General features: G+C 43.6%; 1 protein-coding gene across 1 annotated transcript in view; it reads left to right on the top strand.

Annotated features, from left to right (window-relative positions):
- Window positions 1-22,997, top strand: part of LOC122803905 (serine/threonine-protein kinase MRCK beta-like) — a gene marked incomplete in the record, with an annotated part of 2,302,169 nt that overhangs the window by 1,425,082 nt on the left and 854,090 nt on the right. The window contains 1 exon segment of the mRNA XM_044073588.1: window positions 21,380-21,490. Within this exon segment, the coding sequence (XP_043929523.1) occupies window positions 21,380-21,490 (111 nt within the window).

Raw genomic sequence — 22,997 nt, 5'->3', positions numbered from 1 at the left:
AGGGTTCCTGAGTCCCACAAGTTCCTTTTCAAAAATCCTGTTTTAGATCCAGAGACTATTTCTCAGGGGCCCAAGGGCATTAAGGCTTCTACTGCTAAACATCCTACCCCTTCTGATAGAGAGTCCAGGGCGCTGGATAGATGGGGTAAAAAGGTTTATACTTCTGTAACCTTGGCAATCAGAGCTTTAACTGCCAATTTCATATGTTAAAATATCAGCAACATATTATTGGACTGCTTAAACAGAAAATGATGTTGATTCCTGACTCTGTGAAAAATAAAGATTTACAGGACTTAATGCATTCTGCTGAACAAGTTGGAAAACATACCTTACAATGTGGTTTGGATTCTTTAGAGGCCTCTTGCAGGGCTGTTGTTACTGGGTCTGTTGTGCTTAGAATGCATGCTTGGCTTAAGGAGCAGTCTTTGCCTGATCATGTTAAAGCTAAATGTTGGATATTCCTTTAAGTCAGGACCGCCTGTTTGGCAACAAGGCTGAAGAAGTTCTTAAAAAGATGGAAGATGTAGCTTAAATCTATGCAAACTGTTAAATATTTTGTACAAGTGCGACCTCCTAGATTTAGTAGGTACTGGCCTACTAAGAATTGGTCCTTTCCAGTCCCTTCCAGGTCCTCTCAAGCCAAACCCAGACACAGCAAAAACCCCAGCTTTCAGTCCCAGGGGACTCTCAGAACTAAGCAGTGGGGGGCCTCCACTTCCGGAAATATCAAGACACCCCCCTGTGGTAAACAGTCTCAATTACTTCCTTTTAAAATTCCCAAGCACTTCTCTTTTGACCGCCCCTTTGGGGGGGAAAGATTGCTCTTCATGAAAAGAACTGGGAACTCATAACCCAGGACAAATGGGTTTTAAATATAGTGTCCCAGGGATACAGATTTCATTTCCACAAGTTGTCAACACCAAATGGGTGACCAGATCTGCCCCCAAATCAGTGGGCAGAGGTTCAAAAACAAGTACTTTCCCTTTTAAGCATGGGGGCTATTCAACTGGTACCAGAAGAGGAAAAGGGACAAGGTTTCTACTCCAGACTTTTTCTAGTACCCAGAAAAGACAAATCATGGCGTCCAATCCTGGACGTGTCTACTCTAAGCACCTTTCTGGAGATTCCAAAATTCAAGATGCACCAGTTACTTCCTATGCTAGGCAAAGACGCCTGGTTGGCAACTCTAGATTTAAAAGAAGCATACCTGCACATTCCAATCAGGGAATCTTGCAGAAGATTACCTACGCTTCAAAGCAGGGTACTTTTGCATTATCAGATGTTCTTCGTGTTTCACTGTTGCAGTCATTACATTTTGGTAATTTGCTGGCAGGTTGCCCTCAGTCAGCCTGATTAACAAAGTCTTGGGTCCTGCGTCGGTTGCTGTCCCTTCTTCAATGACGTCAGGGGTATAAAACATGCAGCCGACGCCATTACATCAGTCTTTCTTGCCGTGGGGTGCTCAAAGCAGAAGCAGTTTGCAAGTGCCGGTCGGCCGACTCCTGAAATTTGTGTTTCAAGTTTCAGAACCAAAGACTTCAACTAAAAGCCAAGTACCCCATTGGGGAAACTTTTTCTTGCTCCTTACCGATGTCAGTAAAAGTTAATAATTGCATTACTTGTGGGAAGCAAATACCTCGTAAGGATTTTCATTTGTACTGTATTCACTATTCATGTAGAGTAGTGGTAGCTGCTGTGACTGGAGTACACATGGTCCTGGGTTTAAGACTTGCCAGGGATGTGTATTTTGGCAGGGAAGTGCATTCAGGGCAAATGGACCCCAAATCAAATGCACCTACATATCAATCAGAGAGAGATGCTAGCTGTACAGAATGCTCTGACAGCCTTCATGGACTACCTTCATCCAGGACAACAAATGATAGACAGACAACACCACAGTTTATGTGGTACATAAGCAGGAGGGTACACATTCCTACCCCCTTTGCAGACTAGCCATGGCATTGTGGAATATGGCCTTGACCTATCAGATAAAACTACAAGCTCAATTCCTGCCAGGAAAGCTGAATACTCTGGCAGGCGAACTAAGCAGAAATCTAATGGAACCACACGAATGGAAATTGGAACCACAAGTTTTCAAAATGTTGACATGCAAATGGAGGAACCCAGACATAGATTTTTTTGCCTCACCCCAGAACTATCAGTTGGTCAAATTCTGCACAAGAATTCATCACAAAAAAGCTTGGAAAGTGGATGCTCTATCATTCAGATGGAAAAACCTATCAGTCTATGCTTTTCCCCCTCTGCCTCTGCTCCCCAAAGTTCTACTAAAAGTCAAACAGGACAAACCAAAAATTATTCTGATTGCTCCAGACTGGCTTCGCCAACACTGGTGCCCACTCCTGCGCAATGTGTCACACCTTCCTCCGTGGCACCTGCCTCAGACATCTCACCTACTGTCTCAGCAAAACTACCAAATTCTGCACGCTCAGCTCCAAACTTTGAATCTTAACAGCGTGGCTATTCAACTAATTTTACCCTTGGCATCCCTCAGTAAACCAGTGATGGATGTAATTTTGGAGGCTAGAAGGCGTAGTACTAGAAAATCTTATGCTGACAAATGGAAAAGATTCTGTGCCTGGAACCAGTCACAAGGAATAAGCACAGCAATGCCCAGTATTCCTCAGATTCTGCAATAGTTAACTGAGATGCTTCACAAGGGCCTATCTTTTTCTTCCATAAAAATCCATTCCTCTGCCATTTCAGCTCATTACAACACAGAACCTCCCCTCTTCTCTCATCCTCTGCTAAAGCAGTATCTCAGAGGGGTCAAGAATTTAAGACCTCCCAGGAGAGCACCAACTCCTGCATGGGACCTCAGTTTTGTTTTGGAAAAATTCACTCTCCCTCCTTTTGAGCCAGCTGCTACTGCAGACCTAAAATTTCTCTCCTGGAAAACAGCTTTCCTTTTAGCAGTCACTTCAGCTAGAAGGATTTCAGAATTACAGGCTCTTATGGCAGTGGAGCCTTTCATTATTTTTCATCCGGACAGGGTGGCTGTCGGGACCAATCCATCTTTCATGCCTAAGGTGGTATCCAGCGTGGCTCTTAATCAGACCATTCATCTGCCAACTTTCTTCTCCAATCCACAGAACAAGGGTAAGCGGATTCTGCATTCATTGGATGTACACAGGCAACTTAGATTCTACTTAAACAGGACGAAATCTCTAAGAAAATTTGAACAACTATTGGTGGCATTTGCTGCAGGGGCAGAGTGCAAGGCTATTTCAAAGCAGACTATTTCCAAATGGATAAGCCATTGCATTCGTTTCTGCTATATACACCATGGTAAACCTATCCCCAAGGGGATCAGGTCTCATTCCACCAGGGCTGCATCCACTTCTGCAGCCTTTCTCAGAGAGGTTCCTACCAGAGGCATTCTAGAAGCTGCTACCTGGAGCTCAAGTTCATACGTTCACCAAACATTACCATTTACCTCTCTTCTCTAAATCCAGAGTTGGCTTTACCACTGCTGTCCTGCAGGGCCTTTTAGCTTTCCCTAATGCTGTATAAATCCATCCTACCAATCATAGCTTTGGGATTCTACCCAAATGTAATGACTGCTACACTGAAACACGAAGAACATAGTACAGTTGTGTACACTTACCATAAATGTAGATGTTCGAGTGTATTCACTGTTGCAGTCCTGGTCACCCACCCTCCAGCCCCCTGTTTTTCTCTTACTACACTTCTTGCCGTGCGGTGCCCGAAGCAGAAGCGGTTCGGTCAGCCGACTCCTGAAATTTTCGTATGCTAGTTTCAGAACCAAAGTCTTCAAACTAAAGTTAAGTACCCCGTTGGGGAAACTTTTTCTTGCTCCTTACCGATGTCAGTAAAAGTTAATAATTGCATTACTTGTAGGAAGCAAATACCTCAAGGATTTTCTTTTGTACTGTATTCCTTGCCTAGGCCCTGATCACAACGTGCCTTGCTGTTGGTTTTGTGCTAAATTTAACCAACGCACTATTAAGCGTCGGTACATTTTTGCTTCTAAATATTTTGGTTCAAGATTTAGTTATCCTGAAATGTCATTGGTTAGCAATCCGACTACCGGAATTCATAAAAAACGCAAAGAAAAAGACAGAAACAGACTGTTGAGGTCCAAAACTAATGATGAAGCTTCTCCTAAGCCAGTCACCGGTTTGCCGGTACTCAGTGAGACGCTTTCGCAGCCCCTGATACCCACTACTTTTGACTCACAGGCCTCTACTGAGACCAATTCGGAGTCTGGTATGCCGAGAGATTCTCAGAGTATTGAACTCGTGGATGTCTTTACCTTGGATAGGTCCGGAGCCGCTGAGCAGGCACCGGCTTCTGAACCTGTTTTCAGGCCTCAACATTTTTATATTAAACCGATGCCAGCAACAAAACAAGGTCAAAAACAACTTCTGTGCCTAAAAATCCAACGCATGAGCCACGTGCTCAGGCCCCTGTGCCTAAAAATCAGATGACCAAAATGGCTGAAGATTTAATTACCTTGATCAGGGGTTCCCAACCCCCCCTGCTAAGAAGCCTAGGCAAGGCACTGATTATGAATCTTCAGATCAGGTTTCTATTTCTTCTGATTCCTCTTCTGATCAGGAATTTTCTATTCCACCCTATGAGGATTCTCATGCAGAGGAACCCATCCCATCTGCATCTCCTCCTGAGGATTACTCTTTTGAAGAGACTTTGTATACTTTAAGGGAACATTTTCACTGAGAGAGTCAGGACTTCTCTGAATCAAAAAAGAGGCTTAGGGATTTCCTTCTTTCTCAGCATAGGCCTTTGGCAATAGCTCCTGTATTAGACATTGTTGATGATGTGTTCTCGAAATCAAGCATGGCTCCTGATTCCCTGCCTCTGGCTCCTAGTAAGCCAGACAGATATTACAGGGTTCCTGACTCCCACAAATTTCTTTTCAAAAGTCCTGCTGCTGATCCTGAGACTATTTCTTAGGGTCCCAAGGGTGTAAAGGCCTCTACAGCCAAAAATCCTACCCCTTCTGATAGAGATTCCAGGGCGTGCTGGATAGATGGGGTAAGAAGGTTTATATGTCTGCAACCTTGACAATCAGGACTTTAAACTGCCAGTTTCATATGCTTAAATATCAACAGCATGTTATGGGCTTACTGAAACAGAAAATGATGTTGATTTCTGATTGTGTGGAAAATAAAGAGTTGCAGGAATTATTGCATTCAGCAGAACAGGATGGAAAGCATACTTTGCAATGTGGTTTTGATTCCTTGGAGGCCTTTTGTAGGGCCGCCGTTACTGGATCTGTGATTAGAAGGCATGCCTGGCTCAAGGAACAAAATCTGCCTGATCATGTTAAAGCTTAAATTGTTGGATGCCCCTTTGCAGCATGATAGTCTGTTTGGTAGTAAGGCAGAAGAGGTTTTAAAGAAAATGGAAGACAAAGCTAAATCTATGCAAACTGTAAACGATTTCTTGCAAGTGCAGTCACCCAGGTTCAGTAGGCACTGGCCTACTAAAAATTTGTCATTTCCTGTGTCCAACAGAGCCACTCAGGGCAAATCCATGTGCTCAAAAGGCTCCAGATACCAATCACATAGTTCTTACAGGTCAAAGCAATGGGGTGCCTCCACCTCCAAATCTGGAAGAAACAAAGCACAACCCCACAGTAAGCAGTCTCAATGACTCTCCTCTACCTTCACCAAGCACTTATCTTTTGGCAGCCCCCTTGGGGGGAAAACTAGCACTTGGCAGTTAATTACCCAGGACAAGTGGGTGTTAAACATAGTATTCCAGGACTACAGATTTCATGTCCATACTTTCCAATTCCAAACGGATGGCCGAATCTGCCACAAAACCAGTGGGCAGAGACCCAGAAACAAGTCATGTCACTCATGGATATGGGGGCTATTCAACAGGCACCAGAAAAGGAAGAAGGACAAGGTTTTTATTAGACTTTTCCTGGTACCCAGAAAAGACAATTCATGGCGTCCAGTACTGGACTTATTGATTCTGAACACGTTCCTGGACATTCCAAAATTCAAAATGCTGACTTTACAACAGCTACTGCCTTATGCTAGGCAGGAATGCTTGGTTAGTAACTCTAGACTTAAGAGGCATACCTGCATATCCCAATAAGGGAATCATGCAGAAGATACCTCCACTTCAAAGCAGGTGTTTTGCATTACCAATTCTCTGCATGACCCTTTGGCTTATCTACTGCACCCACGGTCTTTACAAAGTGCCTGGCACCAGTAATTGCATTCCGCAGACAAAGAAGCATTCTAATTTATCCGTATCTGGACGACTGTCTCATTCAAGCAGAGGACAAGGACACTCTTCTTCAACATCTGGCGTTTGTAAAAAGGCTTCTAGCATGCCTAGGGTACACCATAAATGAAAAGAAATCACAACTGGTACCCTCTCAAATTACATTCCTGGGTGCAAGCTTGAATACAGCTGCCCAGATGGCTTACCTCATGCCAGACAAACATAAGGCAACTGACAACATACTTCAAACAAATGGCAACAAAAACCCAGTTATCTGCAAGACAAATTCTGCAGGCTTTGGGGTTCATGGCATCCTGCATTCTACTAATTCCATATGCAAGACTGCATATGAGGAAACTTCAGTGGTACCTAAAAAGTTTTTGGAGTCAACTTTGTCACAGTCTGGAAACAATGATTCCTCTCATTCCCTGCCTACAACAGGAGTTTCTTTGGTGGGCAAAGACATGTCACCAAAACAAGGGGCTGTCATTCACTCTACCCCCTGCCACCCAAACCCTAACTACAGATGCATCAGACTATGCTTGGGGAGCCCACCTGGCAGGGAGATGCATTCAGGGCAAATGGAGCCCAAACCAAATGCATCTGCATATCAACCAGAAATAGATGCAAGCTGTTCAGAATGCCCTGACAGCCTTCAAGGACTTACTTCATCTAGGACAACTACTGATATAGATGGACAACACCACAGTTATGTGGTACATAAACAAGTGGGGGGTACACATTTCTACCCCCTTTGCAGACTAGTCATGGCTTTGTGGAACACAGCCTTGACTTGCCAAATACATCTTCAAGCTCAATTCCTGCTAGGAAAGCAAAATACTCTGGCAGATGACCTAAACAGAAATCTTATGGACCCGCACGAATGGAAACTAGATCCACAAACTTTCAGCATGTTAACACAGAAATGGGGAGGCCACACATGGATCTATTTGCCTCTCCCCAAAATTATCAGTTAGACAAATTCTGCACAAGAACTCATCACAAAAAAGCATGGGAAGTGGATACTGTATCCTTCAGCTGGAAAAAACTATCAGTCTATGCCTTTCCACCTCTGCCTGTACTCTCTAAGATCTTACTAAAAGTCAGACAGGAAAAAACAAAAATGATCCTAATTGGTCCGGACTGGCCTCGCCAGCACTGGTACCCACTCCTAAGGAGTATCTCTCACCTTCCTCCATGGTACTTGCCTCAAGTACATCATCTGCTGTCTCAGCAGAACTGTCAAATTCTGCACACTCCGCTCCAAACTCTGAATCTTGCAGCATGGCTAATCAACTAATTATTCAAACAACACCTCTCAGTAAATCTGTGATGGATGTCATTTTGAAAGCTAGAAGGCCTAGTACTAGAAAATCTTATGCTGATAAATGGAAAAGATTCTGTGCGTGGAACCAAGCGCAAGGAATAGACACAGCAAAGCCCAATATTCCTCAGATTTTACAATATTTGACTGAGATGCTTGACAGGTGCCTATCTTTTTCTTCAATAAAAATCCATGCATCTGCCATCTCGGCTCATTACAACGCAGAGCTTCCCCTCTTTACTCATCCTGTGCTTAAACAGTATCTTAGAGGGGCCAAAATGTAAGGCCTCACAGAAGAGCACCAACTCCTACAATGGACCTCAATTTTGTGCTGGAAAATCTCACCCTGCCTCCTTTTGAACCAGCAGCTACTGCGGATATAACATTTCTATCTTGGAAAACAGCTTTTCTTTTGGCAGTCACTTCAGCAAGAAGGGTTTCAGAACTACAGGCTCTCATGGCATTGGAGCCTTTTGTTATATTTTCCTTCTTTTATGCCTAAAGTGGTATCCAGTGTGGCTCTTAACCAGACCATTCACCTGCCAACATTTTACCCAGATCCGCAGAACAAGGGGGAGCGGATTCTGCATTCATTGGATGTACACAGACAACTAAGATTCTACTTAAACAGGACCAAATCACTAAGAAAGTCTGAGCAACTACTGGTAACATTTTCTGCAGGGTCAGCGGGGAAGGCTATATCAAAGCAGACTATTTCTAAGTGGATAAGCCACTGCATTCGTTTCTGCTATTTGCACCATGGCAAACCTGTGCCCAAGGGGATCACATTCCACCAGGGCTGCCTCAACTTCAGCAGCTTTTCTCAGAGGGGTCCCAACCAAAGACATTCTAGAAGCTGCTACTTGGAGCTCTGTTCATACCTTTACAAAGCATTATCATTTACCTCTCTTCTCCAAATCCAGGGCAGGCTTTGCCACTGCAGTCCTGCAGGGCCTTACAGCCACTCTTATTGCTGTTGAGTTCCGTCCTCCCATCCATAGCTTTGGGATTCTACCCAAATGTAATGAATGCAACAGTGAAACACGAAGAACATAGTACAGTTGTGTACACTTACCATAAATGTAGATGCTCGAGTGTATTCATTGTTGCAATCCGGGTTACCCACCCGCCATCCCCCTTTCTATACCTTTCTTTCCTTCACTATACTTAAAAGCCTTTGTGGTGTATTTGCTTTTGGTTGAAGGTAATGTTTGTTTCTAAAAGTGCATTCATAAGTTTACTGTTTATATATATATATATATATTTTTTTTTTGCTCCCAATTTGAGGGGCACCTGACATCTGGGGCAAGAAAAACTGAATGAAATGGCGTCGGCTGCATGTTTTATACCCCTGATGACCTGATGTCATGGAAGAGGAGACAGCAACCGACGCAGGACCCAAGACTTTATTATTCAGGCTGACTGAGGGCAACGTGCCAGCAGATTACCCAAACGTAATGACTGCAACAGTGAATACACTCGAACATCTACATTTATGTTAAGTGTACACAACTGTACTGTCTTTGGGGTGGGCCCAGCCACTCCTTGGGTGGTTCCCCAAGTGGATGCACTTGTAAACCTAGTGTCTCGGAGGGCGTGGAAGGAACTTGACATGGTGGAGCCTAACATTTGCTTCTCCCAAATACTGACTGCACTGGAGTAAGGGTCCAGCCATGGATGCGATCATGGTTGGAGCCGCCATCAAGAAGGAAGTCTCCAAGGAGAGTTCCTCAGTCCATCCTCTAAACAGAGAGTCAGGCTTTGGACCATATAGGGAAGTGATCATATGCCTCAGTGACATTCGCTCTGAGGACACTGAACTACTTATTCCACTTGACCAGACCTCAGTGTAATCTTGTGGCTGAAGTGTCGAAAAATGTTAAGAAACAGCAGTCTCTGGAGATTCAGAAGACTCTGGAGACTCTCGGTTGTCTACCCTGCCAGCTTTTCCATGGGGCTCATTTTGATGCCATGCTTGGATGCAACTCTGCAGTTTTGCAGATTACCTCAAGGCATTTCTTTGTTGATGCCTGTTTTGATGGCTCTTTCTTGTTTGACCTTAAGACTTTGGACACTTTTACTAGGAGCGAACAAGAAGGGGTAGATGCTGTCACTGTCTCAGTGCCCCTAATTGAGGAATCAGAAGGTGGGCAAAAGTCACTTTTTAGAAAGTCGCAGCATTCTTCCCAAGATGCATCTTTAGAATGTTCCGTCTGTGGCTGGGGTGGGGGGTGGGAGAGCCATACTGGCTGCTATCTACAGGATAGGGTCAGTCCACAAAAGTAAGGCCTTCTGCAGAGCCCTTTCTGGTAGGTCCTTTCGGTGATCCTGAAGGGTTGCCCAACTGTCCTGCTGTAGAGGCAGTCCAGGATTGCTTGACTGTTCACCCTGAAGCTTGGGAGGTAATCACCTTGGACACATGGTTGTTGAGTTCTGTCTAGAGGCTGTACCATTCTTGTTTTAGAAATTCCAGGGTTCCATCACAAGCGTCTCCCATATATTCAACCCTGTCAAGGACCACAGACAGCAGTAGATATAGAAGCTGATGGCAAGTCTATTCTTACAAGATGTCCCACCAGATCGTTGAGGATCCAGTGTCTACTCAAGCTTCTTTTTGGTACCAAAGAACAAGAAGGACCACAGGTTCATTTTGGATATAAGCAAATTGAATCCCTTTGTGAAACGGACCAAGTTATGTATGTTCATGGTGCAGTCCATTCTACTTTTGCTGAAGAAGGACTACTGGATGTAATCGATAGACATCAAGGACACCTGCCATCATATCAAGATAGTGAGGCACCCCAGGAAGCTTCTGCACTTTTAACTGGGGGTCAGTTATTATCATTTTAGTCCCCTGCTGTTAGGTTTCACCACCTTCCCCCACGTATTCAACTAGTGCATGGTAGTGATTTCACCCTGGCTCTGGCTGTAGAGTTTTCAAGCTTTTCCTTATCTGGATGATTGGCTCCTCACTGCCCCTGCAATAGCATCACAGCCAGCGATACCTTCCTGCCAGTATATAGCCAGTTAGAGATCATGGTCAATTATTTAAAGTCTTGTCTGCGAACTGTTCAGACATTAAAATTCATAGGTTGCCACTTAGATACGGTCAGTCAAATTGCTCAGCTCCCAAGTTGCAGAGTGATCAGCCTTCAATCCCAGACAGTATCAGTACTTGCCATTCCAAAGCCTCCAGTTCAAGCGATCTTGAAATTCCTAGGCCTCATGGAAGCTTCATTAGGGTTGAGCGTGCAGTGGACTCTTGCAGTACAGTGGTCATACTTGACCCATCGAATGTACTTTCCAGTAATATTGACAAAGGTGTGTCATGGTCAGATTGAGAGGTGGTTAGTCTCCTTTAATGACCAAGAGCAGACAGTTTGTTCTTCCCCTTCCTGTGGTCAGGATCACCACGGACGCATCCCTTCTTGGTGGGGGGGGGTTTCAAAGAGAGAGAACAGTTCAAGGGTCCTGGTCTTTTGCAGAAGCCAACATCCACATCGGTGACCTGGAGATAACTGGCCTTGCATTGCAGGCTTTTCAGGATGTCTTCCCCAGCAGTGTGATTTTGATATAGATGGACAGTACGTCTGTTATCTGGTATCTCAACAAGCAAGGGGGAAATACATTTTTATCCTGTTTGTCAGGAGACCATGAAGATTTGTCAGTATGCAGTCTCGTTTCAACAGTCACTGGTTGCAGTGCACAGTCCAGAGAAGTCAAACATTTTGACCAACAGCTTGAGCAAAAATATTCTTCCTCATGAGTGGTCTTTGAATCCAAGACTGGCAGCTTGGATGTTCTGATGCTGAGGCACTCTGTATTGCACTGTCTTTTCCTCCTCTTCCAACACCAAGTGCAGCAGCTATTATACCTTAGTCTTTCCTGGGAACAGTCACCCAGAGATGCTCTTGTACATGCTTGGCCCCTGGGACTCCTGAATGCTTATCCCTTAGATGTTCATAGTGTTTCACTGTTGCAGTCATTACTCTCGGGTTATCATGCTGGCAGGCTACCCTCAGTCGGCCAGAATTCCGAACTCTAGGTCCGGCGTCAGTTGCTGTCGCCTCTACCTTGACGTCAGTGCGCCAGGGGTATAAATAATGCAGCCAACGCCATTTTCTTCAGTCTTTCTTGCCGCGCTGTGCCTGAAGCAAAAGCAGATCGCAAGTGCTGGTCATCCACCTCCTGAGATATTCAAATCCGAATTTCAGAACCAAAGTCTTCATTAAAGCTAAGTACCCCGTTGGGGAAATTTTTTTCTTGCTGTAGACCGATGTCAGAAAAAGTTAACAACTGTATTTCTTGTGGGAAGCAAATACCTCATAAGGATTTTCACTCTTACTGTATTCCTTGCCTAGGCCCTGATCACAACGTTGTTATCTGTCGGTTTTGTGCTAGATTTAACCAACACACTATTAAGCGTCGGTTCGATTTTGCATTTCATTACTTTGGCCGAAGATTTAATTATATAATGCCATTGGACCAGCTGACAACCGGAGTTTACAAAAAACGCAAGGACAAGGAAAAGGATAGGGATCAGAGGTCCAAAACGGACGACGAGGCCTCTGCTAGGCCAGTCGCCGGTTCTCAGTGAGGTGCTTTCGCAGCCCCTGGCACCCGCTACCTCAGAGCCACAGGCCGCTTCAGACTCCCACATGGAGCCGACTGGGCCTCTGGATACTCAGGGTATTGGACACTTGGAAATCATTCCCTCAGATGGGTCCAGAGCCAATGAGCAGGCATCGGCTTCTGAGGGTGTCTTCAGACCTACACAACTATATATTTAAGCCATCTTCAGCTTCAAAGACTAAAGCAGCTCTAAAGACAAAGAAACAAGTACAGCATTCTCCTACTCAGACTTCCATGCCTAAAAAACAGGTGCTGAAAATGGCCGAAGACCTAATTGCTTTGATCAGGGGCTCCCATCCCCCTCCTGATAAGAGGCCTAGGCAAGAGACAGAGTATGATTCTTCTGATCAGGTTTCTATTTCCTCTGATTCCTCTTCTGAACAGGATTACTCCATGCTTCCCTATGAGGATTCTGATGCTGAAGAATCCATTCCTTCAGCCTCTCCTCCTGAGGATTATTCTTTTGGGGAAACCCTGCATACGCATTTCCACTGGGAGAGCCAAGATTATTCTGAATCTAAGAAAAGGCTCAGAGACTTTCTGCTACTTACTCAGTACAGACCCCTTGCTATTCCACCTGTTCTAGACATTGTAGATGTATTTTCAGAGTCCGACCTGTCCCTTGACTCTCTACCCCCTGCACCTGCTAAGCCAGACAGATACTACAGGGTCCTGGATTCTCATAAATTCCTATATAAAAACCCCGCTGCTGACCCAGAAACTATATCTCAGGATCCCAAAGGGGTTAAAGCTTCCACTGCAAAAAACCCTGTCCCCTCTGATAGGGATTCTAAGGCTCTAGACAGATGGGGGGAAAAGTCTACACTTCTGCTACCCTGGCTGTAAAGGCTTTAAATTGTCAGTTTCATATGCTTAAATATCAGCAATATTTAATGTCACTGCTTAAACAGAAATTGTTGACAAATACTGAATGTTCAGAGAGCAAGGAATTGCAGGATTTATTGCATGCAGCTGAACAAGTGGGAAAGCATACTTTGCAATGTGGTTATGATTCACTGGAGGCCTCTTGCAGGGCCGCTGTTACAGGTTCTGTTATTAGAAGGCATGCTTGGTTAAAGGACCAGAATCTGCCTGATCATGTTAAAGCAAAATTATTAGATGCACCATTACAGCATGATACTTTGTTTGGTACTAAAGCAGAAGAGGTGTTGAAAAAAAATGGAGGATAAAGCAAAATCCATGCAGACAGTCAAGGATTTCTTACAGGTACAGCCACACAGGTTTAGCAGGAACTGGCCTTCTAAAAATTGGTCCTTTCCAGTGTCATACAGACCACAAAGAGGCAGATATAGGCATCCCAGAGGCAGATCTCAGCCCCAAGGCTCATACAGGCCTAAACAATGGGGTGCTCCTACCTCCAAAAGCAGAGAAGACAAATCACAGCCTTACAGGAAACAGTCCCAGTGACTTTCCTCTACCAGATCCAAGCACTTTTCTTTTGGCAGCCCCCTTAGGGGGAAAACTAGCACTTTTTTCATCAAATTGGCAAATGGTTGCCCAAGACAAATGGGTTCTGAACATAGTGTCCCAAGGCTACAGGTTCCATTTTCACACTCTACCAAGGTCAAAAGGTATGCCAGACCTGCCACACAATCAATGGCAGAGGCACAAAAACAAATTACAGTCCTCATGGACATGAGGGCCATTCAGCAAGTACCACAACAAGAGCAGGGGCAAGGATTTTACTCCAGACTTTTCCTAGTACCCAGAAAGGACAAAACCTGGAGACCAATACTGGACCTGTCTATACTAAATACGTTTCTGGAAGTTCCAAAATTCAAGATGTTGACTCTACAGCAGCTACTGCCCATGCTGGGCGAGAAGGCTTGGCTCATAACTTTGGACCTAAAAGAGGCATACCTGCATGTCCCAATCAGTCTTACAGAAGATACCTCAGATTCATAGCTGGCTCAATGCATTACCAATTCTCTGCACTGCCCTTTGGCTTATCTATCTACTGCACCCAGGGTCTTCACAAAATGCTTGGCACCAGTAATTGCATTTTGCAGACAAAAAGGAATTCAAATATATCCCTACTTGGAAGACTGCCTAATTCAAGCAGAGAACAAATACATTTTTCTAAAGCATCTGGCATTTGTAAGAAGATTACTAATTGGCCTAGGGTGCACAGTAAACGAAAATAAATCAAAACTAGTGCCCTCTGAAGAGATAATATTCCTGGGTGCAAGCTTAAATACAACTGCCCAGATGGCTTATCTCATGCCAGACAAACAAAAGCAACTGACTACTTACTTCAAGAAATTGGCAACAAAAACCCACTTATCTGCAAGGAAAATCCTGCAGGCCTTGGGTTTCATGGCATCCTGCATTCTACTAATTCCATATGCCAGACTGCATATGAGGAAACTACAATGGTATCTAAAAAGTGTTTGGACTCAGCATTGCCACAGCCTGGAGACAGTAATTGCACTCATTCCCTACCTGCAACAGGAGTTTCAATGGTGGGCAGAAGCCTGTCACCACAACAAGGGTCTGCCATTCAGTCTACCCACAGCCAGACAGACACTGAAACGGGTGCATCAGATTATGCCTGGGGGGGGGGGGCCCATATGATAGGAAAATGTATTCAGGGCACATGGCCTGCAAACCAGATGCATCTTCACATCAATCAAAAAGAGATGCTAGCTGTTCAAAATGCCCTGACAGCTTTCAAGGACCTGCTTCATCCAGGACAGTTACTGATTAAGACAGACAACACTACGGTCATGTGCTACATAAACAAGCAGGGAGGTAAACATTCCTACCCCCCCTCTGCAGACAAGCAATGACCTTATGGGACACAGCATTGGCTTTTCAAGTTCACCTGCCAGCAAAATTCCTGCCAGGAAAAACAAATACTCTGGCAGATGAGCTAAGCAGAAACCTCATGGATCCCCACGAACGGAAACTGGATCCACAAGTCTTCAGCATGATAATAAGGAAATGGGGATGCCCAGACATAGATCTTTTTGCCTCCCCTCACAACTGCCAATTGCAGAGATTTTGCACAAGGATTTATCACAAGCAAGCATGGAAAGTGGACAACCTATCCTTCAGCTTGAAAAATCTAACAGTATATGCCTTTCCTCCACTGCCTCTCCTTCCCAGGGTACTCCTAAAGGTCAGACAAGAAAAGCCAAAAATGATATTGCACCAGACTGGCCACGCCAGCACTGGTACCCAATCCTAAAGAGCTTGTCTCAAGGTCCAGCATGGGTATTGCCTCAAACTTCTCATTTGCTGACCCAACAAAACAATCCGATCCTGCACAGCCAACTCAGGACCTTAAATCTGGCAGCATGGCGGATAATGTAGCCATTCAGAACACTCCTCTTTCAAAAGACGTTATGGATGTTATCTTGGAGACCAGGAGGCCCAGTACCAGAAAAATGGAAGAGATTCTGTGGTTGGAACCAGGAACAAGGCATTGACACGTGTGTACCAAATATCCCTCAGATTTTACAATACCTAACTGAGATGCTGGACAAAGGCCTTTCTTTCTCATCAGTTAAGATTCATGCCTCTGCCATTTCAGCCCATTACAATGCAGAACCACCTATCTTTTCTCATCCTTTAATAAGGCAGTACCTCAGAGGGGCCAAAAACATTAGTCCTCCAAGGAGAGCACCAGTTCCGGCCTGGGACCTCAATTATGTTTTGGAAAAACTCACACTGCCTCCTTTCGAGCCAGCATCAACAGCAGATATAAAATTCTTATCCTGGAAAACAGCTCTACTCCTAGCAATAACCACTGCAAGGCGAGTCTCGGAGTTACAAGCACTCATGGCTGTGGGACCTTCCATCCAGACAGGGCTTCTCTGAGGACAAACCCTACATTTATGCCTAAGGTGGTGTCCAGTGTAGCCCTCAACCAAACCATTCACTTGCGTACCTTTTATCCAAATCCACAGAACAAGGGTGAGAAAATTCTGCATTCTTTGGACATACACAGGCAGTTACGCTTCTACTTGGACAGAACTAAAGCTTTCAGAAAGACTGGGCAACTTTTAGTGTCATATGCTGCAGGATCACAAGGAAAGGCTAACTATTTCTAAATGGATAGGTCATTGCATCCACTTCTGCTATTCTCAACATGGCAAATCAGTTCCTAAGGGCATTAGGCCTCATTCCACCAGAGCAGCAGCCACTTCAGCAGCCTTCCTCAGAGGAGTACCAACCAAAGATATCTTAGAGGCTGCAACCTGGAGTTCAGTGCACACCTTCACAAAGCACTACCACTTACCTCTTTACTCTTAAGTCCAGAGCAGGCTTTGCCACTGCAGCCCTGCAGGGCCTCATAGCCTCTCCTAATCCTATTTAGCCCAGCCACCCATCCTCAGCTTTGGGATTCAACCCAAGAGTAATGACTGCAACAGTGAAACACAATGAACATAGTACAGTTGTGTACCTACCATAAATGTAGATGTTTAGTGTATTTACTGTTGCAGTCCAGGTTACCCACCCACCACCCCCCTTTTCTTTGCTGGGACTTATCTGCACTTCTCTATCCCATACAACCTATTTGGTGTATTTGCTTGTAGAAGAAGGAAATGTTATTTTTCTGCATGCATTTTTATTGGCATATTTTCCAGCCTACCAATTTGGGGGCACCTGACATCTGAAGAAAATGGTGTCTGCTGCATCATTTATACCCCTGGCGCACTGACGTCAGGGAAGAGGTGACAGCAACTGACGCCGGATGTAGACTTTGGAATTCTGGCCGACTGAGGGTAGCCTGCCAGCAGGATAACCCAAGAGTAATGACTGCAACAGTGAATACACTCGAACATCTACATTTATGGTAGGTACACAACTGTACTCTCCTCTGATTGTCAAAATTCTCCATTAGTCAGCCCATTGCAGCTGTACTCCCTTGGGTTCTGGATATCTTTCCAGATCACCTATCTCATCCAGCGGGTCTGGATCCTGTCAATCTGTAGTCCCTCAAGCTAACTGCATGGTATGCTTGTGGGACTACAGCTAACTGCATGGTTTCTCCAGTTCCCTTGATGACCAGGGATCCCAAGCTCTCTGATAGTTTTGTGCTTATCTTGTCCTCATCCCAAAAGCTGTTTACCAGGAAAGTGTATTCTAGTAAATGGAAATGCTTTGTGATGTGGGTGGAATATCAAGCTTTTGATCCATTTTCCACTGCTTTAGAGTCAGTTCTAGATTTTCTTGCTGTAATGTTTAATTCAGGCTCTAGATTTTCTACGATTAAGATACAACTGGCAGCTGTTTCCAGTTTTCATGTTGATAAGGACTATGTTATTTTGGCTGCTCTGAAAATTTCCAAGTCTTTTCTCAAAGATGGAGTTTTGTTGCCCCCCCCCCCCCCCCATTCGAGATCCGGTTCCTCCTTCAGATTTGCCTTTCATGTTGCAAGTTCTTGCAGGCCCTCCTTTTGAGTCTTCTGTTGCTTCAGACTTGAAGTTGTTATCTTGGAAAACTTTGTTTTTGGTGGCTGTTACCTCAGCTTGGAGAGTTTCATAGCTGCAGTTCTTCCCCTCCTTACCTGGTGTTTCATAAATGTATGATTTCTCTCCACACCAATCATTCTTTCCCTGCCAAAGGTTGTCTTTGAAAGTAATCTCAGTAGATCTATTCACCTTCCTGTGTTTTTCCCCAATTTTTCAGCAAGGATGAATACTTACTGCATTGCTTGGATGTGCCTAGACAGTTGAGATCTTTCCCGAACAGGGCTAAGATCTTTAGAAAATGCAGGCAGCTGTTTCCTTTTCAAGATCTAAATTGGGCAGGCTTGTGTTGATAGTGACTTTATCCAAGTGGCTATCAGTTTGTATTTCTTTTGATTATGCCTTGAGAGGCAAGACCCTGCCTGGCAAACCTAAGGGTAACTCTGCTAGAGCTGTGGCTATTTCTATGGCTTTTTTTTTTCCAGAATGTCCTTCAATGAGGTCTGTGCAGCTGGTACTTGGGTGGGCCAGCATATCTTTGTTTCTCATTACAAGCTGGACATTTAGTCCAGATACAGGACTTCCTTTGGCTGCACCGTATTGCAGAGTATCTTTCCTTAGTTCTTCCCAAGGATTATTAAGTGGCTGTGGACTCCGTCCCATGGGTTGAAGCCAGACAGAGAAGACACTATTGGATATGAAAGTTATGTACTTACCGTAACAATAGATCCATGTTGTCTGTCGCTGTGTAGTTCAGCCCCACCCCCCCAGCCCCTGCCCTTTTTGGTGAGTATCCTTGTCTAAGATGACCGAATGGAGTAGGTTTCATTTTCCTTTGTTCTTGAAGTTCTTTGTCCTCTTTCTTTGTGGGAGAAATGTAATTTAGAGCTACTTTTAGATGGGGCAAACTCAATCTGAGGAGTCTATTGAGGAGTTTGAGGTTGTAGATAGGGAAAGTGGAGCCCGACCAGTTGAATTCTGAAGCATTTGGCCAGCATCAATCTCAGTAGGATCTGATAACCCATAGGATGAACCAGACAGAGACAGACAACAAGGATATATCATTATGGAAGTACATAACTTTCGTTATTCTCTGCATGTTTTGCCTTCTGTCTCTACTAATTTTTGAAACAGTTCTTGATGAGCCTCATGTTCAGGCAATCTTTGATTTGTTCTTGAAGTTCTTTGTCCTCTTTCTTTGTGGGAGAAATGTAATTTAGAGCTACTTTTAGATGGGGCAAACTCAATCTGAGGAGTCTATTGAGGAGTTTGAGGTTGTAGATAGGGAAAGTGGAGCCCGACCAGTTGAATTCTGAAGCATTTGGCCAGCATCAATCTCAGTAGGATCTGATAACCCATAGGTTGAACCAGACAGAGACAGACAACAAGGATATATCATTATGGAAGTACATAACTTTCGTTATTCTCTGCATGTTTTGCCTTCTGTCTCTACTAATTTTTGAAACAGTTCTTGATGAGCCTCATGTTCAGGCAATCTTTGATTTGTTTCATCCTCTTATTTCTGCAGTTATCATCTCATCTGATTAGCTATTTAAAGCTTCTTCTGTTGTTTTTTGTCATTTGATTTTATATATCTCTCTTCAGTGTCTCATTTACTGTAATTACCTCCAAGTATATTTGATTTTCTCCTGTAAATTACTGGAAGTCATCTCCTACAGTGGATATAAAAAGTGTACACACCCCTGTTAAAATGCCAGGTTTTTGTGATATAAAAAATGAGACCACAGTAAATCATTTTAAAACTTTTCCCATTAATGTGACCTCTAACCTGTACAATTCAATTGAAAAACAAATCTGTTAGGGAAAAAAATATAAAAAATAAGAAACGTACAGTAAGCTGGGTGCATAAGTGTGCACACACCCTAAAATAAAGGACTTGCAGTTTATCTTTTCCCGTCAAAAGAATTCTGGTGGCGGCTCATAAGTCTTCCGCCAGAAAGGTATACTATAGCAAGTGGAAATGTTTTTCTGTATGGGCTTCACAGCGTGCATTGGATCCTTTTACTGCTCCAGTTTCTGCGGTGTTGGAATTCTCATCAGGGATTTTTCAACAAGGCTCGAGTTCATTCACAGTCAAAGTTCAACTGGTTGCAGTTTCTAATTTTCATGTGGGGGAAAATATGGATTCCTTGGCATCTTCAAAGCTTTGCAAGACTTTCATTAAAGGTACCTTTCTTCTGAGACCCCCAGTGAAGGATCCTATGCCACTGTGGGGTCTTACATTAGTGCTTCAGGCTTTAGTTTTGCCCCCCTTTGAACCTGCAGCTTCGATGGGTCTGCAGTTTCTGTCCTGGAAAACTGCATTTTTAGTTGCCTTTACTTCTGCCAGGAGAGTGTCGGAACTTCAAGCTCTATCGGTCAAAGTCCCTTATATGATTTTTCATAAGGACAGGGTGTCTTTACACAATAATCCATCTTTTATTTCCAAAGTAGCTTCAGAGGCCGACATTAATCAGATGATCAATCTCCCGGTCTTTTTTCCAAATTTTCAAAATAAGGGAGAATATAAATTGCATCTGTTGGATGTACACAGTTACGTTTCTATTTGTACAGGACAAAAACATTTTGTAAATCTGACCAGCTTTCGTTTCTTACTCCAAGCCCTTTTTAGGGAAACCAATCTTTAAAGTTACTATTGCTTGTTGGATTTTTCAGTGTATCAGTCGGGCGTATTTTGTCAGGGGGATTTCCCCTCCAGGTCAGGTGAAAAGGACATTGTAACAGATCTATGGCCACTTTGGCATTTATTTTGGTCCAGAGCTTCGTCGGATGATGATGTTCTGCATCTACTTGGTCCTCATCTCATGCCTTCATTTCACATTATAAATTGGGCATGGTATCCAGGAACAGGGCATCCATTGGCTTCGCCGTGCTCCAGAATATCCTTCCATGAGGGCCTCCCAGGTGTTTAATAGCTGGGGAGTCTGTCCCACAGGATGAAGACCAAATGAAGATAACTACTTCAGATGAAGAAGTAGTTATGTACTCACCATAACGTTCCATCTGAATAGTTTTTCTTCATTTGTCTTCAGCCATCTCCCCCTTCTTCCCCTGGCCTTGTCTGAACTGTTTGTTGGCTGTATAAGTATAGAAGGTGGACACCTTCAGGGTGCCCTTTTGTCCTTCTCTTTGTTAAGGATTTTTTTCTGCTAGTGACAAGGCCCTGTTGGGTCAGGTGTGAGTAATGGATTGGGCAACAAACTCGATCTGAAGGGAGGAAGGAGACAGGTGCATTGTGGGTAAGGGGAGGAGCTTTGAGCTTGGCTCAGATGCTGGAAATGCAACCAAGTCAAATCCAATACGGATCCATGAACCCACAGGTTGAAGACAAGTGAAGAATAACTCCTCAGATGGAATGTTATGGTGAGTACATAACTTCTTTTTATTTGGTTTATGTTCTTTAACGTCACTTTTCAGAAAATGATTAAGAATCTAAGAGAAAGTGTAGGATGCTGGAGGTGTGATATTTTACAGGTACTAGACATTAATGATTTACGAGAACATTTACTAACTTATTGCAGTCCCAGATATCAAGAAATGAAAAAGTTGTCTTGTAACTATTGTAGCTTGAGACTTGAAAAAGTGTCATTTAAAATATATTTTTACAGATCAGTATTTTTCTCTCTTTTTTTCTGATTAAATCATTAAATTTAATTGAAATAATCACGTGGTCATTGTAGGTATACTTTGAAAGAGAATAATCAGTAGATTTGTTTTCTAGCTGGAGGCTCAGCTTGAAGAAGTTTCAGCAGAGGCATCAAAAGAACGTAAGCTTCGAGAGCACAGTGATCTTTACACCAAGCAGCTTGAAGGTGAAATAGAAACTCTCAAGGTTAGAATGCATATTTCATATTTTGTGTGATTTTTATTTGATGTCTTCTTTTCTTGGGGATACTGTGAAATACATTACGTTTGATGTTGAGAACTTGGATGCTGCATTGAGCCAGAGTCATAAAGGTCCATTGACATGATAAGGACTGGGTATCTGAGAGCTCTTTGTTTTATTGTTTGTTAACTGGAGTGTTAAAAGTATCTGCTTTACATTTTATATTATTTCTTCAGCTGCTTTACATGGCACTACATTTTTATTGAAAACAGTATATTGGTGGGGTAAAGTGAAGGCATCTGTATAATGATTCAGAGTGGGCAAAACTGCTGTCTTTGCTTTGTTTCAGAGCACTTGGCTTGAGAGATTAGTTGAGAAGGACGATGAATGAGGTTCTTTCGTGGAATTGGATTTTGTAGATTTAATCTAGATGGACACAATATGCTGCTTAAAGTTGCAGATGCTGAAAATTCTGTCCAAAAGACAATGAGTGTATTTATTGTCTTGGTGTAAATTCAACATTGAAAAAAATACTGTAAAGCTGTAGTAGGCTGTGTTCCATACTGACAGCTGAAAAAGCATATGCCGTTTGCAGTCAGTGTTACAGTGCTGATTCTTGTTTTTTTCTGCCATGCAGAAGCCTTTGACTGGCCCGATTTCCTGAGTCTTTGCATCATCCCTATCTGACAGATGTCCAAGGACAGACATCTGAACATTGGGGTATAAGAAGGGTGTCTGTTGACCCTCCAGTTTTTTTCTAGCCATACCGTCTGATGCTGTTCACATGTGTTCATAATGCTTACATTCCATCAGTCAGCTTGTTTTTCCAGAGAGGATCCATTCTTCAGTCAGATAGGTACCCGACTGTGGATATTTCTGTATTAACTTAATGTTTAAAAAGGTCGGTAATTGCTTGAACTATGGGAAGTAAATCCCGCATAAAGAATTTCACTTGTTTTGTCTGTTCTATGTGGGGCATCAGCACAACATTTCTAATTGTCCTGACTGTTCAAATTCCAAGCAGAAACTCATCTCAGATGTAGAGATGAGGTATTAGTGGCCCATATAGTGTCCCTGGTTTTAGTTCCCTCTGTAGCTTTGCATCCCACAGCTACTGCTAGGTCTTCGCAAACTCCAACTTCTGCTAATTTCATTCCAAAGAAACAGAAAGACAAAAAAAAATCAAGGACTCTGATGTTTCCGAAAAAGCTCCAGCTCAAGTTCTTAAGTTGACTGATGACACAGATGAAGTGCCTTTGCAGCCCCCTGGTCCAGTGACTTGTGGCTTGACACCTCAGGAAACCACCTTGGTTTCCGCCCTACCTACCACTGTTACCAAGACACAGATGTTATTTGGGTCTGATGTCACTCATCAGGCCTCTTTTTCTGATGAGCTGGTTGTGGGTCTCAAGGATGACACCTTACCTACTTCGGCTACTGAAACCTTCACTGAAGTAATGATCAGATGACCACAACATCAGGTCACCCCTTCTAAGTGGGCAACTAAACCAAA

The sequence above is a fragment of the Protopterus annectens genome, chromosome 6.part0, assembly GCF_019279795.1.
Source record: "Protopterus annectens isolate FY-2018-M chromosome 6.part0, PAN1.0, whole genome shotgun sequence".
In the NCBI taxonomy this organism is placed as follows: domain Eukaryota; kingdom Metazoa; phylum Chordata; order Ceratodontiformes; family Protopteridae; genus Protopterus; species Protopterus annectens.
Note: the sequence above shows the minus strand (reverse complement) of the source record. Positions and strands in the feature narration are given on the sequence as shown.